This window comes from Liolophura sinensis, chromosome 10, assembly GCF_032854445.1.
Source record: "Liolophura sinensis isolate JHLJ2023 chromosome 10, CUHK_Ljap_v2, whole genome shotgun sequence".
In the NCBI taxonomy this organism is placed as follows: Eukaryota; Metazoa; Mollusca; class Polyplacophora; order Chitonida; family Chitonidae; genus Liolophura; species Liolophura sinensis.
The window spans coordinates 32,320,572-32,338,722 of record NC_088304.1 but is presented as its reverse complement, the minus strand read 5'-3'; the positions used below and the strand labels follow the sequence as shown (position 1 = coordinate 32,338,722).

At 38.8% G+C, this 18,151-nt stretch overlaps 1 protein-coding gene across 1 annotated transcript in view; it reads right to left on the bottom strand.

Annotated features, from left to right (window-relative positions):
- The window catches only part of LOC135476140 (syntaxin), a 50,312-nt gene that overhangs the window by 2,907 nt on the left and 29,254 nt on the right, over positions 1 to 18,151 (bottom strand). Inside the window, exons 4-9 of the mRNA XM_064756060.1 lie at positions 11,334 to 11,408; positions 9,837 to 9,910; positions 5,225 to 5,333; positions 2,219 to 2,298; positions 881 to 1,018; positions 297 to 407 (exon numbers count right to left, since the gene is read on the bottom strand). Of these exons, the coding sequence (XP_064612130.1) occupies positions 297 to 407; positions 881 to 1,018; positions 2,219 to 2,298; positions 5,225 to 5,333; positions 9,837 to 9,910; positions 11,334 to 11,408 (587 nt within the window). The remainder of the gene's footprint in view (positions 1 to 296; positions 408 to 880; positions 1,019 to 2,218; positions 2,299 to 5,224; positions 5,334 to 9,836; positions 9,911 to 11,333; positions 11,409 to 18,151) is intronic.

The following is an 18,151-nucleotide window of genomic DNA, read 5'->3' as shown; positions in this document are numbered from 1 at the left end:
AACCTTTTCACATGTTTGCAAGGTGTTTATTTCAGCATATTTTCTGGGTATTATTCTGTGTAGTATGATAAAATTATACTTAAAAAAATTTGATAAAATTATACTTAAAAGCCCTGAAATTGGCCAACCCAACCAATGTAATTTTTCTCCAAACTCAAATGAAAAAGGTGCATAAATTGCACTGAAAGTTGATGTTTCATATGTAAAAAGGTTGAGGCTAATCGAATAAATCTCCTAAATTCAGGAATGAGTCTTGAGGCTAAAACTGTAATTGCTTTATTATTCCCTGTACTCACCCGCCTAGCTTTACTCTGGTACTTGACAGCCTTTTTAGTGTCCATCTTGGCTGTTTCAATATAATCTACAGCCTGCTCCACATTATACTCAATCCTGTCAATCATTTCTCCCTGTCAACAACAACAACAACAACAACATCATCATCATCATCAGAACAAGTGTAACATCAAAGAATCATCAACAACATTCTTTACAACAAGAAAAATCTCTGTTCAGTCTTCAGTCTATTATCATGTACTTCGTTTTGAGAGAAATGGTAAAACCAATGCAATATTTTGTTTAATTAATTATTATTTCATTTGTGTTTTACATCGTACTCAAGAATAATTCACTTATGCCACAAGGCCCAGCGTTATGGTGAGAGGAAACCGGGCACAGCCCAGGGAAAACTCACAACCATCTGCAGTTTGTTGACAAACCTTCCCACATACAGTCGGAGAGAAGGCCAGCATGAGCTGGACTTGAACTCACAGCGACCACATTGGTGAGAGGCTCCTGGGTCATTGCACCATGCTGGAAGACCCTAAATCTGTTTCCCCCGGTTTCTTTTGGTGCTGAAGTAGCACCTTAAAAGCCACCATACCTGACTTTCGACTAACATAGCCATGTCTAAAAACATGTCGTGTAATTCTCGAATACTGTTCTCCAGCTTGATGATATCAGCGTGGCGAGCTTCGATGTCAGCGAGCGTCTGTTTGGCCTGCTGGGTCTCCATAATAATCTGAAATGTTGGTCAAAGGGAGTTAACAGCAACCAACAGAATTACACACCAACAAATAAAATCAAAACTTCCCTACATGTTTTATATGTATTTCTGTCAGGTAATTGTGTGTTTTCATCGGTTCACACACAATTTAACTCAAATGGGATAAAACAAGTTCATTCAGGCTTTATTCCTTCCTCAGTCAGTCAACCCTTTGTTTACAATAATAAATTCCCATTACTTTCTGCCTTCATTTTTCTACACTGTTAATCTTTTTCAACCTTTTCAACCTCAAAAACACTTTTTTCAGTAGAATACATGTATATGCATACAATTACTAGAAAAGTGACATCAAAAATGATTTGTTTGTGTCACTAAAGATGCTCGCTTCATAAAACTGTTCACATAATTCTCTACACCTCATTGTTCTGAATGTTTCGAAATATTGGTGGCAGTGGAGGTAGAAAAACTTGAAGAATTGTATTCTCATTGTTGGTGAATAAACAAATACCCCCCACCCCCCACCAAAAAAAAAAAAAACAAAGTATCTAGACAAACACTGTTTCATTTACATGTATGTACAACAAATGTACATTTTACAGCACTTAATTCCACAGTTTCCTCTGGGCAATAGAAAATGATACAGTAGATTGTAAAGTGTGGCATTACGACTAAATGCCAAGTGGTTTCTGTTCAGGGCTAAAAAAACAAAACACCCCAAAAAGAAGACAAACGCAAAATGAATCAACATGAGTGAAAACAATGATTCCCGCCAATCAACAACTTCATGTACATAAGAGATAATATAGGAGTTTTTGGATCAGAAATACAGGAATTCTTGCCTTAACATTTGTTTGTTTGTTTATTTATTTGATTGAATATTTCACTTATACGCCAGCGGCCAGCATTATAGTGCGAAGAAACCCACAACCATCCACAGGTTGCTGGCAGATCTTCCGACTTACTGCCGAAGAGGAAGCCAGCATGAACATGAGTGACAGCATTAGTGAGAGTCTTGCCAGGACCTAACTGGGTAAACCAATGGATGATGCTGTACAACCTTACACTGCACATGCATTATCAACATCACCTGCCTGACCCACTGTTCAGTAGTGAGACATGACCTGCATATCCATGTACTTATCCTGAAATACCCTCTTTCAAGTGGCTAATTACAGGTATTCATTGTATTACTATACTGTACACAAAACTGCTCACCCCTTGTGTGAAGATTGCTGGGTTGCCTTTACCAGACTCTAACATGTCTTCAAGTTCTTCATCCGTGGTGGTTTTTCCCGCTGCACAATGGAACAAATGAAAACACGTAAATGATACACGATTTCAAACAGCAGCACACGTACTCCATCTCTTTGATTCAATTTCTATAGTTTGCCTCAGAAAATGACACATAACAGGCTCACAATAAAGACAGTTTGTTAGGCGACTATTTCAAAAGGAATAAAATGGTCCAACATGGCGGGTATCATGTTAAGCAGACAGACTAACACCAATAACTACCTGCACTATGCCTTTTTAATGCTCTATTTCAAACAGATTTAATATTTTCTACTGTTTAAAGGTCACATCTTATTTATCATACTCATTCTTGTCAGTGCAGCTGTAAGAATTTGAACACTTCTAGCTTCAGCACAAATAAACTGAAAGACCACCAAAGCACAAAAGCATTCCACTGAATACATGGACATGTACATTCGATTGAGACACAAACAAAGACAGTGGAAAACACAAAGACAGTGGAAAACACAAACATTATATCATCACATAGAAACGTCCAACAGCACACACATAATCATTTGGCACACACAAAGACAATGGAAAACACAATGGAAAACACAAACATTATATCATCACACAGAAACGTTCAACGGCACACATATAATCATTTGGCACACACAAAGACAGTGGAAAACACAAACATTATATCATCACATAGAAACGTCCAACGGCACACACATAATCATTTGGCACACACAAAGACAGTGGAAAACACAAACATTATATCATCACAGAGAAACGTCCAACGGCACACATATAATCATTTGGCACACACAAACACCAACTTGCACAAACATAAATAGCATCTGACACACCCAAACATCATCTTGTATACACATCATTTGACATACTCAAACATCACTGTGTACACAACACAAATCATTTAACACAGCCAAACATCATTGTGTACTCACAAACATTACTGTGTACACCCAAACATCACTGTGTAAACACATCATCATTTGACACACACACAAACTTCACTGTGTACACAACACAAATCATTTAACACAGCCAAACATCATTGTGTACTCACAAACATTACTGTGTACACCCAAACATCACTGTGTAAACACATCATCATTTGACACACACACAAACTTCACTGTATACATACAAACATCACTCTGCGCACCCAAAGTTCACTGTGTACACACAATATCATTTGAAATACACAGACATCACCTTACACACAAATCATTTGACACACCCACAAACGATTTTGTACAAACAAACCTAATGTATTTGACACACACAAACATCACCTTGTAAACACAAACTTTATTTGACACACACACACACACATGACCTGATACACCCAAACATTAATTTAACAAGCACAGATACGACTTGATAAACAAACACTAAACTACATGTAGTGAAATAGTTTGAACTTTCAAACAAAAAGCCTGCATGATTACATATGGGGTGAAACGATCTTCCTACATTATACCAACTGTCAAAGTACATCCCCTATTTCTCTCTTTCTCCATCAGGTTTACATCTACATACACATATATGTATATGCACACTCACACAGACATCACATCTCCACGTACTGCATTTCACCTAAAACTTGGTATGTAAAGATGCACTTTCACAAGGGGTTAAACGATAATTTTGACACAACATTTGAGTTTGTCTTATTAAGCTGCCCTATAAAGTGGATGGCCAGCTTTCTCTTGGGCTGTACGTTTGAAGGTGTGCCAGCAACCTGCGGATGATTGTGGGTTTTCCTCGGGCTCTTTCCGGTTTCCTCCCACCATAACGCTGGCCACCAGCATATAAATGAAATATTCTTGAGTACGACATAAAACACCAACCAAATAAACACATAAATATAAGGTGGGTGAATCAATTAGAGTGACTCAAAATGTGTCACTTGATAAATGACAAATTTTAGGTGAAATCTAGTATTCGTAACATTTTTTCTCTCTCTCCCTGCATTTCCCTGCAGTCAGTGAACACACTCGATACCATAGCCTTTTTCATTCAAATGCATGTAGACTAAATTTATATCAAAGTGAATAAGAACACAGTAATCATGAAGAGTGAACATGAGCTGCACAAAACACCTAAAGTAACAACACAAACAGCAGAAGATAAGCTCATGTCATGTCATATGGAGTGGGTAGAGAAGAAAACATTACCAGCGTTATTGAACATTTGCTAGCATGGGATTTTTGAGAGAGAGAGAGAGAGCATCAGACAGGTTGAGACCGTTTGACTGTTATAATTGTCATGACTCTTCACTTAAACTGTACTACGACGATCAGTTTTATGGATGGAAGAAACTAGATTGTCCAGGCTGAACCACAGACTTTGGGCAAGTTACTGACATACTTCCCTGTGAGTGATGTCCAGATTTGCATGTCATACTGGTTCAAATATATTTTACTTCAATAAAATGTCCAAAGTGTTATGGTATCGAAAATTCAGTGTGTAAAAATATCAAAAGTGTTAAATTCCAATAATAAATTAGACAAATTGAAGCTGATGCCAGATGTAAACATCAAAAAGAACATTGCCATTGACATAGTCCAACTTGAACACAAAACTCACAAATGATTAAAGCAAATTCACACAAGTTGCACAACACAACACTCAGCAATCCATAAACATATTAGAAATTGTGATCAAGCTTCAATCTAATCAAACAAAATCGATGCTGCTAAAATAAACCATAAATAAAAACCTATGTATTATTTTTCTTTTTATCAATAGTTTTGAGTTGATGGTCTGTTCAGATAACAGATTATAACTCTTTTCTATAAGATTTACCATGAAATAAGAAATTAATGAAGATTTCTATTGAACTGGACCACTTGCTAAAGCCTCAATGATAATGGATACAAAGCTGGCATGGCACATCAGATCAAGGGAGGTAAGAAGGAGCACTCGCGCAGACAGGTAAAAACAAATCCTTACTGATTTCGAGCTGACGTTGGATACGGCCCTTGCAGCGTTCCCGGTAGTCGATCTGACAAGCGTTGTAGTCATTCATAACTTCAACAAACTTACGTGATAATGTGGCGTGCTGAGATTGTAAAAAAACACAAAAAAGAAGAGAAAATCTGAGTCAAACAAATCTGCATTGAAAAACAGTCATGACAATCTATTAGCATAAAAAAAATATAATGACCATCGAATATAAACTAAAAAAAGAAAACAAAGAAAAATGAAATCAAATGAAATAAAGAGGTAAGACGATACAGAAGAAAGGAAAAAATGGCCAAAAGTCTAGAACTGGCTGGCGGAGTCTAATGCTGCCACTAAATCTTACTGATTTCCATCTGGCGACGAATTCGAAGCTTGCAGCGGTCTCTGTAGTCAACTGAGGCAGTATTGTACTTAGCCATCTCTTCGACAAATAAACGAGCGACTGTGGAGTACTAGAAACAAACGCTATCAGGTAACACAGAAAACCTCTACACTATATGTACACCACACGTGTGCACAGCTGAAGTCCATCTAAATGCTGTACAAAAGGTCCCAAAATCTATCTCTCTCTGTAATACCAATCTTCTATAACAATTTTTTTTCACTATAATTTTTGCAAAATGGTTTCCATCAAGTTTACTGACATACATAGCAAACCTTTGACCACATGGCCCTGAGCTAAGATGTCACTGCAAAGTACCCCACTCTGTACTGACCAAGAGCCTAAGACACTGTGTGGCTGCCTTACAACAGGCCTATACTGTGTGGGTGCCTCACAATAGGCCTATACTGTGTGGGTGCCTCACAATAGGCCTATACTGTGTGGCTGCCTCACAATAGGCCTATACTGTGACTGCCTCACAATTGGCCTATACTGTGTGACTGCCTCACAATAGGCCTATACTGAGTGACTGCCTCACAATAGGCCAATACTGTGTGGCTGTCTCACACAAGGTCATACTGTGTGACTGCCTCACAATAGGCCTATACTGTGTGGCTGTCTCACAATAGGCCTATACTGTGTGCCTGTCTCACACTAGGTCATACTGTGTGACTGCCTCACAACAGGCCTGCATTGTGTGGCTCCCTTACAACAGGTCTATACTGTTGATAGACCTGTATAGTATCAAAAGTGATTCCAGATTAAAAATCATGAAAATTACTACAAAACTGAAATTTGCTTCAAATTTAAGAGTATTTCAGGTAGAAGACTGTGGTCAGGTTAAATTCAAAATTCCTCATAATTCTCTGTGGAAGATAAGGACACTGTGAGATTAATACAGCAGCTAAGGATATGAAAAACTCAGTAGAAAAACAACTGCTTTCAACTGCTTATTTCAGACAAAAAAAGAGAGAAAAAAAGAAGAAATACTCTGAATGAAATATCTGCATAAGCATCTTGTGGCAAAAAACTGAAAAAAATCTCCTGATTAAATACAATGCAGTTATGTGTTGTTTAAGACTGCATGCGGTCTTCAGTTTTAGTTATCTCCCCTTGAGGCTTTTTCATACAAAAGCATGAAGAGAAGTTAGCGAAACTGTAACTGGTGGCATTTCAAGGGGCAGAAGTTTATGTCTATATCATCTCACTATCCTCAATGTAAATACATGTAGAACACAGATGTAAAAGAATATTTTAATACATTATTCACACACATGCAGTGTAATCTATATAGAAAATGTCAAATATTTCTCTCCTTCCCATACGCAGAAAATTTAGTACAACTGAAATAAATACATACAATGCTACACTTAAACAAATCTAACACTAAAATGTTGGATTCTGAAAATGAAAAAGGCATTGGTCAACTTCACACCCATGTATATGAACAGTGTGCAGGATAGTATAAAGCAGCCTTCTGCTTTCTTGTGACGCAGGATTTTGTCAAGCAGAGATACACATTTGCTGGAAGAGTTATCACACTTCATCTGTATGGACCTTTTTATTTTTTTTTATTTTTACGATTATGTTTTACAACGTATTACAAAATATTTCACTTATACGACGACGTCAGCAACTATACAACTGGAGAAAGTCTGGTAGAGCCCAGGGGAATGAACCTTTTTCTTGTTCTTCATTTGAATGGCTATCAGCCAATATCCTCCTCCTTCAATTCACCAGGTACTTTGTAGATACACACGGAGAAAAGAGGTAACATTCTTATTTCAATATATATACCATCATAACAGTTTAGTACACTTGTGTCAAAATGAGAAATCACCTGGTGAAGGGGCAGACCTTTCTGCAAACTGTTGCCTTATTCACAAAATCCTGTAGCTCAAGCACGACTTCCACTGAAGTCACATGCTACGCGGTAAAAATTCTGGTTAAATATTAAAGACAGGTTCTTTATCTCCCCTTAGTGCTAACAGAATTTTTGTACTTTTGGAAACAAATCACAAAATTTCATTTCAGCGTCACCATAATATTCAACAGAAAAAATATACAGAGCATACTTCATTGTATTTTGTAAAATACAACAAAGTGCAACCACCATACACGTTATTTTGTCTCCAGATGGCATGCAACAGACTGTCTATAAAGGGGAGATAACTCGTTTTTGGTACAAGATATTATGATCAACAAATGTGATGGTTATGTCAAATACAATAAACCAGACCCAAAAAGACCAAAGACCTGAGAAATTTCTACTAAAAAAGACAACAAAAAAAGAAAAGAAATATGTATGTAGAATATCTATACAATGTGATTCTTCAACCTTTTTGCATGTTTGCAAGGTGTTTATTCAAGCATATTTTGAAGGCATTATTCTGTGTTGACTGATAAAATTATACTTTTTGTGAAGCTCTGAAACTGGTCAATCCAAACAATGTTGTTTTGTCTCCAAAATCAAAAGAAAATGTGCATAAATTGTACTGAAAGAAAATATGAGAAAAAGTTGAGTAATTAGGATACGCAATAATAAAAAGCAGAACTTTACTAACTGCATGTGTAGATATCAACACTGCATTTAAAATTACACTATCGTAGTGTATTTCCTGTACTTGACTTAAAATTTCATCCACGACTCATTTTGACCTAAAATTTCATCCATGACTCATTTTGCCCTAAAATTTCATTCATGACTCTTTTGCCTGATTCTGAGAGTATTATTATTTTTGAAAGGTGTTTTGAGGTTTGTTTAGAAGCTATATGATATACTACTAGAACAAATTTAGTTCAAACAACTTTATTCAACTCTAAAAATGTAATTTTTAGGCCAAATTTTTGATGAAATACAGTACATGCGCTCTAATTCCTCAAACTTTTCACATATTAAAGAGCAACTCTCAGAGCAATTTATGTACATTCCGATTTGGTTTTGGAGACAAAAATACATTGACTGGATTGGCCAGTTTCAGGGCTTCACAAAAAGCAAACATACAAAACGGTTGAAGAATTACAGTGTACAATCCTGAAGCCCGTGAAACAGACAGCCTACAGTACAAGGGGTTCTGCTTTCATCATTACATATCAAAAGTGTTCAATCTGTATTTCTACCTAAGATAAACATGAAGGAGCAAAAAGGTGTAATTCCAGCTGCACAAAGCTCTTACACTGCTGAAAGAATAATCAATATCTCACATAAAGCGCAAACTGACTTCTAGTGTTAAAGTTGTTAACGAAATAAATCAAATAAACTGTAATTTGTGACATGGCCATAACTGGGACCTTCCTGTCACTGCAAATGTACACATACATGTAGGCAATAATTCGTAATTAAGCTGTAGTTGGGCCTTCTTTCGTTAAGCCAGATTTCAGGAGGAAGCTATAAATTGGGCTTTATGGGTTTCCACAGAAGCTGTAATTTATGGTTTAGCTGTAATTGGACTTTTGTAAAATGACACCAAATGTTTCTCCACCTATAATACAAGTACAGCTGTATCATGTAAACAAGATGAAGCTTTTGCACAAAAACACGTATGAAGAAGTTGCCTTAACAATGTCAATACACAAAATAAATAATTCCCAAGGACACAATTCTGATTTTCTGCATTCAAGTACCAGTACATGCAGCTATTTGTTGCCATCCTTCAAAAATTCTTTGTCAAGTATAACCCGACCAAGACAAAAGCACTAGGGTTGGTCAGTTAGGAATTCTGTTTTTTTTATTCTAGCTATTAAATGAAGACGACACAGACTTTTAAGAAATTAACATGGAGACAAAAGAAAGTTCTATTAAAATCAGAATACAGCCAAATGGATTTATCAACAAATATACTTTTGATGATGGCCTGAGCTTAGTACATGTTATCCAATCAACCAGCTATCTTTTGAAGCTACACATCTGAACATGCTTATGCCTGGCCAGAATTGTGATTTGACAAAATCTACCCTAAATGACCGTAAAATTGACTGTCTTGCAGGCTTTCCCCTGATTCTGAGAGCCCTACTGCTTTTAGAAAGGTATTTTGATTTTTGCTTGGAACATTGGATGATATTCAACTGGAAAATTTCAGCGCAAACAATAATATTTCGTGACATTTATTTGCCTCTAAAAATGCACTTTTGTGGATGAAATTTGAGGTCATTTAGGGTATCAGCATCATGGACCAAGTCTGTAGTTTTGTTTCTACACAGAACTAAACGGAGACAAACCTGAGTTTTCCGTATCCTCAGGTCTGCTGATGACTTGTTTGAATGCTCCTCCTGCTCTATATTTTGTTCAATAACTGTAAAAACACAAAACATATAAATGTACACAAAACATATAAATGTACACAAAAGATTTATCAATTGTTGGTTGACGAAGCACATGTGTACTTAAGACTGATAGACTGATTGATAAATGCCATATTCAAGATGTTTTCACTCATTAAATTGGTCAGCATTGTGGGTGGAGTAAATCAGAATTCTTGAAGTGAACCCCCGGTCTTTGGCAAGTTAATAATGATCTTGTATACCATACTGGTATACCAATACCAAGGACATTTGCCTTCTATGAAAGTAAGATTGCACAAATGACCCTGTCATAATAGTCACTAATACCTTCATGAAGAGTGATGGAGAGGGAATGTACAAATTCTGTGTCCGAAACTACGATTGAACTCGCACCACCAGTGTCTTGTGTTTAATTATTTTATTTACTGGATTGGTCTTTTACGCCGTACTCAAGAATATTTCACTCATAGGACAGTGGGTAGCATTATAGTCAGAGGAAACCGGGCAGAGCCTGCAAGAAACCCACAACCATACAGATTGCTGGCAGACCTTCTCACGTACTGTCTTGTGTTTAGAAGTCACATACACCATTCCCCAACACAGATCCTGCCCCTCATACAGTATGAGTGTCACGGGTGGAGGAAACAGGAATGGAGGGAATAAACCACTGGCGTTTAAACATTAATTGATCCTACAGAGGTTCTCCTGCAGACAGCTCAATGTGTATACCATATGGTGAAAGGCTGTGAGCTCTACTAAACTTCATGCAAGACAACCTGAGCATCACCATCACAACCACCATTAAACACTTACTGACACCCAGCTCACAAGCAGGGGAATGTCGAAAAAGTTCCTTGACCTAGACTGGGGTTTAACCTAAAAATACCTTGTTTCATATGCACAAACTACATACACATATCGTCTATGCAGAAACCTAAAATAAAGATCTCAGTTTCTGGTGATCTATGATCTGCTCACTGGTACAATTTGTGGTTTCATTTGGAAAATGTACTGAATAAAAAGACAATACGTCCCAAATTAACATGCACATATTGTGGAAGTCATAACCTTACCACTACAAACTGCATGTACATGTATGTATGTATGGAAGTATGTTTGGAGTTTTGCGTCGCTCTTAATTTTTCAGTCATATGACGATATGGTGTCATATGCCGCCAAACTGCTGCCGCCACTGAAGTATCATGTTCATGACGCCAAATATGACACCTCACCAAGTCACATTAGACTAACACCCATACACTGGTATGATCTGACCCGGGTCAAACACCATGTGCATACATTTATCCCGCATCAGACACAATACTCCACTTTTCACTGGTCAGCATTGGTCACGTGTGTTCTGCAGCCGACATCATATGTGTCTGCTCACCAGGTTATCTCCCTTGGGAAAATAGTTTCGACAGCTGGTCTTACCCTTTAACTTCCCTCGAACTTTATTGGCTGTTTTCTTAATGTCCGACATTAATTCTTCCAGCTCCTCTTTCATTTCTGAAAAAAAACGGAGAAAAACAAAAATATGAAAGTAACAATATAAAGTTATTTACAATATTACACTAACAGCCATAATTGTGGTAGTGTTCAATATTTCAGCGATAATCAGTTACATGTACATTCAATCAAACCAATGATTTACATAAATGTACACGTAACGTACAAGTCAGTTGTGTCAAAGACACTTTCCTGTACAGCAGTCCAGCACCTTCATATCTGGCAAATTTAACAAAACCGGGCCCACTTTCACAAAGTAGCGTACAACTTTTTTTTATTGTACATTTGTCCTGTGATATTTTGTATGTCACTGTTACCGTACCATTGTCCTACACGTGTGATTATCATACATGTACCACATCTTTGTGAAACTAGGCCTAGGACGTATGCACTAAGTGAAACTTGCAGTGTCCCCACCATTTGGGTTTTAACTGCATTAAGTTTACATTTATTTCATGTACATATATTTGATTGGTGCTAGAATTATTTCACTTTAATATTAGATTATGGTGGCCAGCATTATGGCGGGAGGCAACTGGGGAGAGCCTGCATCGACTGCTCCACGGAAGAGTTGACTTTACAGAACTACAGGGTCCACATGTCGAGAACCAATGAGAATACCGCATTTCCATGCTCGCTTGTTGTTGGGTGAGTTTCAGACATTCCTAAAGCAAATCTTCGAGCAAAGATTTCAGTCGAGAGTGTGGAGATGTGGAAGTAAAACGAAGAAGAGAGTTTGATATATGCAGTCGACGTCTCTATTCTCTGTGTAGGCCTAATACTCATCTGCCAGATGTGTTGGAATCTTCTATTTATTTTGTACACGTTTTATTTCGTGAAACCGGAAAAGCATTGCAGTTCACCTAAACAATGATGCCCTGCCTGCATGAAGTATTCTCCATGTCTCATCAAACTTTTACCCCACTTCATATCCCATAATGCATAACTAGCCCAGAGATATTGACGTCATTATTAAGAAAACAGTCCAGACGATTGCATGCCATCAAGTACACTTGGAAACAGTGTACCGGTCCAATTACAGTCCACACCCTCTGTAGCCTCCCCTTATGAATATTCATGGACATGAGAAAGTGCGGGGCGGATATGGTAGTTGTTAGCAGGAGGTTGTTTGGAGGATATCGGCAAACAATCTACTGGTAATTCAATCTGTTCCCAGGTTGCAAATCAATCCCCTACCTTCATGTAATGTTAAAATACACAGTGAGGGGCGGAGGGACTGGTAGCTTTAATTAAGACAGCATAGAAGAAAATGTACATGCAAAACCAAAGGATGAGAGAGATATGGGGAGCAGCGGATGGGCAATCAAGGTGGGGGTGGGGGGAGGGGCGGAGAGTTAATGTAGAAGAAGTCAAGGGGTCACACCAGCGGTATGCTGATTGGACTCACTAGATGTAAATTTAACCCCCTATACCAGACTTCATATTTCATTCCCCAAACCAAATTTACTTAGCTCATCCCTTGACATGTTGTACTATAAACTGATAAAGTGACTGTGTATGAATGACACATATGACACATACATTAAATTCTCCCCTGCTATCCTACATTATTTCAGTGTACCAGTATAAACAAGTAATATGTACATGTACACGTAAGCCTCATGTGAGGATGGCAGCTTCATAGGAAAACTGGCTATCTAAATAGCTTTTTGAAGAACCAAGCCCTCAAGCAGAAATGAGGAAGATTTCTTTTCTCTTCTGCAGGATGTGAGCAAACTGCTTATGTTCATTACATGTAGGACTATTACATTTCCAAGAGTACATTAGTCAACTCTGCTTGGATCAGAGTTGCCAGTGCACTCTCTGTAGACAGCCTATACCACTTTCAATCAATCTGATTTGTTTTAACTTTGTTGCAGGTGTACATGTAGAAAGCTCACTTCATTTTGATGCTGCCAATGCCTGTGGACACACATGAAAACCACATTTACTGATTTATTTGTTTGATATGCAAGAAATTTTCACTGATTACAGGATCTGGGTCTATTTTATGGGAGGACAAAACTGGAGAGCCTGGTGTAAACCACCAACTTTCAAACACACATTTCCACATGTGACATACAAGAAATGTTCACTGATTACAGGATCTGGGTCTATTTTATGGGAGGATGAAACTGGAGAGCCTGGTGCAAACCACCAACTTTCGAACACACATTTCCACATGTGACATACAGATATGTGCACAATACTGATGGAAGACAAGTCAAGTGGTCTTCAATAAAACTGAGCGTCATCAAGGCCTCACATTTAAAACAGTAAAAGTGGAGGAATGCACAACTTCTCCATCCAAGTCCAGGGTTGAACCTGGGCCTTGTGTGTCCTGACCATTAAAGACAATCTCCTTTAATCACTCAGCCACAACCCTCAATCATAACAGGCACCTTAACAACAAATGATTTAATGACACTGAACTGTAAATGTGTTTCCTAAATTTTCCACTAAATCCATTGCTAGAGGTCTGTCTAAAAGTTTAAAATTCTTTACATTTACATCTTTAGCCATGACAACTCCCAAGCTACACTATGGGAAAATGACAGTGTTGTGGTTAGTGAGGATGATATTCTTCTTGATCTCTGAAATGTGCATGCATTGCATATTTTGGTGGGTTTTTATTGTGAACCTGATAAATTTTACACATTTGGTTTACACTAACCACTATCATACAATGTACTTCACTTCTAAGTTACATGTAAGAGCCATACATGCAAACACTATTGTATGTGCATGTACATGCAGGTATGGACAACTGCAACAGCTGTGACTGAAGTGTGCTAGTGGTGAGCCAGTGGCTTGCTAATTAGTATAAACACACCAGTATAACAGGGCAAAACCAGAAACTGAAGTGTGCTAGTGGTGAGCCAGTGGCTTGCTGACTAGTATAAACAAACCAATATAACGACACAAAACCAATAACTGAAGTGTGCTAGTGGTGAGCCAGTGGCTTTCTAACTAGTATAAACACACCAGTATAACACGGCAAAACCAGAAACTGAAGTGTGCTAGTGGTGAGCCAGTGGCTTGTTAACTAGTATAAACAGACCACTACAACCGAACAAAACCAGAAACGAAAGTGTGCTAGTGGTGAGCCAGTGGCTTGCTAACTAGTATAAACAGACCAGTATAACAGGACAAAACCTGAAACTGAAGTGTGCTGGTGGTGAGCCAGTGGTTGCTAACTAATATAAACAGACCAGTACAACAGGACACAACCAGAAACTCAAGTGTGCTAGTGGTGAGTCAGTGGCTTGCTAACTAGTATAAACAGACCGGTATAACGGGACAAAACCAGAAACTGTACTGTATAAAACTGACGTTTATTTAGGACTTCAATCAATATATATATGTAAAACACTGCCTATCATGAATCACTGCTTTACAGATAAAACAAAATACTTGGCCAAGATTCCAGTTATAAATCTCAATGATCTGTCGAGATGATTCCTGTGCAATTTATCTGTGATACTCCTTGTGATCTGTTGTTTATCTTGTACTATAGATGCCTACACGTTTATTGATTTTGTTGATTACAAACCTTTGTGGACATGCCCTACTTTCCCCCTAGTCTACAACTGTTCTTGGCATCAATGAGATAGGCACATCCTAACGGGATTTAAAGTGAGATTACTCTGAAACTCTGTATGAATGAAAAATTTTAATACTTTCAAATGGACTGGAAAAGGCCTTAGTCTATTTATGTTATGGTAATGTGGCTGCCTTTATAAGCTCTTGAAGACGGAACAATGGATGATTCTGGTTGATTGCACTTCAAACATTATTGCAGCAATAATGTTGTGACTTGATAGAAGAGTAAATGTTCAATTTGATTGCAAGTTCAAATCCAGCAGCTGCTGATTTGGGCATGGCTTTAAGCCATGAGTTTTGACAAGCAACTGGTGAAGGGCAAAGGTTTCCTTCACCTGCAAATCTGACCGCCTTCAGGTAAGTGAAAATTTCCAAATACAATGAAATAAATAAATAAACATAATGGGGCGAGTTCCCCCCCCCCCCCAAAAAAATGGCACACTGAAAATTTACTCAGGTAAACAAATCACAAATTATGATTTTGCCACATCTTACACTCAATAATCATCAACATAGGACTGAAATAATTATACTCATAACACTGAGTAAATTTACCCCTGTTCCTTCCTTCTACTATTCTGCTTAAGGAAGAATAAAAATACACCAGTCTTAATATTCCATTACTAAGCAGAGGGATTTGGGCCGGAGAATGGGCAATCTTGAGACAGACTGGAGCGGTGGGAAATCTTCAGATCTAAGGGGGTCAATACACTGGTACTAGTCTCAGTGTGATGCAGTCCTTAATAGCTGATACCTCCGGGTGGGATTGCAGTAGAGAGGCAACCAATGACTTTATCGACAACTTAATGGTTTTTATAGAGATCTTTGGGTCTTAGGAGCTGCCCGACAGCCTTATCAGCTGCACTGCAGCACTGCAGCCGTTACAGATATGCGTCTGGAGTGGTAGTCGCAGCATTCGCAGCATTAAGCACCCTCACCCCTCCCAACTTCCTCCCTACTACGATTGCTGTGCAGCAACAGCATCCAAGTTATGTACATGTAAGACGGAGTCAATAATCCGTGGCAGGAGTGTCAATAGCAGGGCATCAGGCCAGCACTTAAGCAAGAGAATCATGGGGCAGTCTACCTACAGACTTAATAGTACAAACATCTCCAGGCCATTCAACCAAACATGTCCAGCCGGACTGCTTTGAATAGCCAATGTCCGAACCTTTTAAGAGAACCCAGAACCAATCGTACAAGTATCACTTGGAAATGGGGCTACTGAGCAGTGTCTTACATGTCTTAATGGGGAATAAGAATTAGCCGGCCCAGGGAGACGGACAGGTGAGGGTCTCAGAGCTGAAAACGTCTTGTAGTCGCTTTATGAGAAGAGAACAATGATTGACGGTTGTCTGCGATGGAGTCATAACTTGAGTCACCTTGATCGATTAGTGCTTGGGTAACCACAGTCATTTCAGGGCAACTGTCCATACTGTGTAGATTACAGGGCAACTGTCCATGCTGTGTACATAACACGGCAACTGTCCATGCTGTGTAGATTACAGGGCAACTGTCCATGCTGTGTAGATTACAGGGCAACTGTCCATGCTGTGTAAATAACAGTGCAACTGTCCATGATGTGTAAATAACAGGGCAACTATCCATGCTGTGTAGATTACAGGGCAACTGTCCATACTGTGTAGATAACAGGGCAACTGTCCATACTGTGTAGATAACAGGGCAACTGTCCATGCTGTGTAAATAATAGTGCAACTGTCCATGCTGTGTAAATAACAGGGCAACTATCCATGCTGTGTAGATTACAGGGCAACTGTCCATGCTGTGTAGATTACAGGGCAACTGTCCATGATGTGTAGGTAACAGGGCAACTGTCCATGATGTGTCCATAACATGGCAACTGTCCATGCTGTTTAGATAACAGGGCAACTATCCATGCTGTGTAGGTAACAGGGCAACTGTCCATGATGTGTAGGTAACAGGGCAACTGTTCATGCTGTGTAGATTACAGGGCAACTGTCCATGCTGTGTAGATTACAGGGCAACTGTCCATGCTGTGTAGGTAACAGGGCAACTGTCCATGATGTGTACATAACACGGCAACTGTTTATGCTGTTTAGATAACAGGGCAACTGTCCATGCTGTGTAGGTAACAGGGCAACTGTCCATGATGTGTAGGTAACAGGGCAACTGTCCATGCTGTGTAGATTACAGGGCAACTGTCCATGCTGTGTAGGTAACAGGGCAACTATCCATGCTGTGTAGATTACAGGGCAACTGTCCATGCTGTGTAGGTAACAGGGCAACTGTCCATGCTGTGTACATAACACGGCAACTGTCCATGCTGTTTAGATAACAGGGCAACTGTCCATGCTGTGTAACAGGGCAACTGTCCATGCTGTGTAAATAACAGTGCAACTGTCCATGTTGTGTAAATAACAGTGCAATTGTCCATGCTGTGTAGACAACAGGGCAACTGTCCATGCTGTGTAGGTAACAGGGCAACTATCCATGCTGTGTAGATTACAGGGAGTTGTTACACATGTACATGTATGTGAAAAAAAAGTTAGAACAAATGTACATGTACATCTAATACTGTCATACTGAACTTCTCCCCCTCCCCACCCCCACCCCCGCTCCAACACTGGTGTCTTTCAACACTTCTTACTGTTTTACTCCTACATGTACGTGTAGTGTTACAGCCAAGTTCAACTGGCCAATGCATTCCATGTACATGAACGTCCCATGGTTACAGTTTTTTGAGGGATTTCAAAACTCCAAGAGATGTAAAACTGCAATTCAAAACTGTGAAAATTTGAGGAAGTACCAAGTTTATATACATTTATTTATTTCACTGATGTTTAATGCCGTATTCAGGAATATTTCACTTTACACGGCGATGGCCATCATTATGGTGGGAGGAAACCGGGCCAGACCCGAGTTTAGTGCTTCCTCATTTTCTATTGCCTAATAATGTGACTGGGAGTTTGTACACTGAATGACACAAACTTAAACTGTTACACATCGATTTCCATACAGTCACATGTGCCTCCAAAGCCTTGGTACACCAAGACTGGAACTCTTAAGTGAATTGAACTCATGAGTGACTGGGGGCTGAATGCAGGTCTCCGAACTCTGCTAGATCAGCGCTCCAAATAACTATATTTAATTTTGGGCAG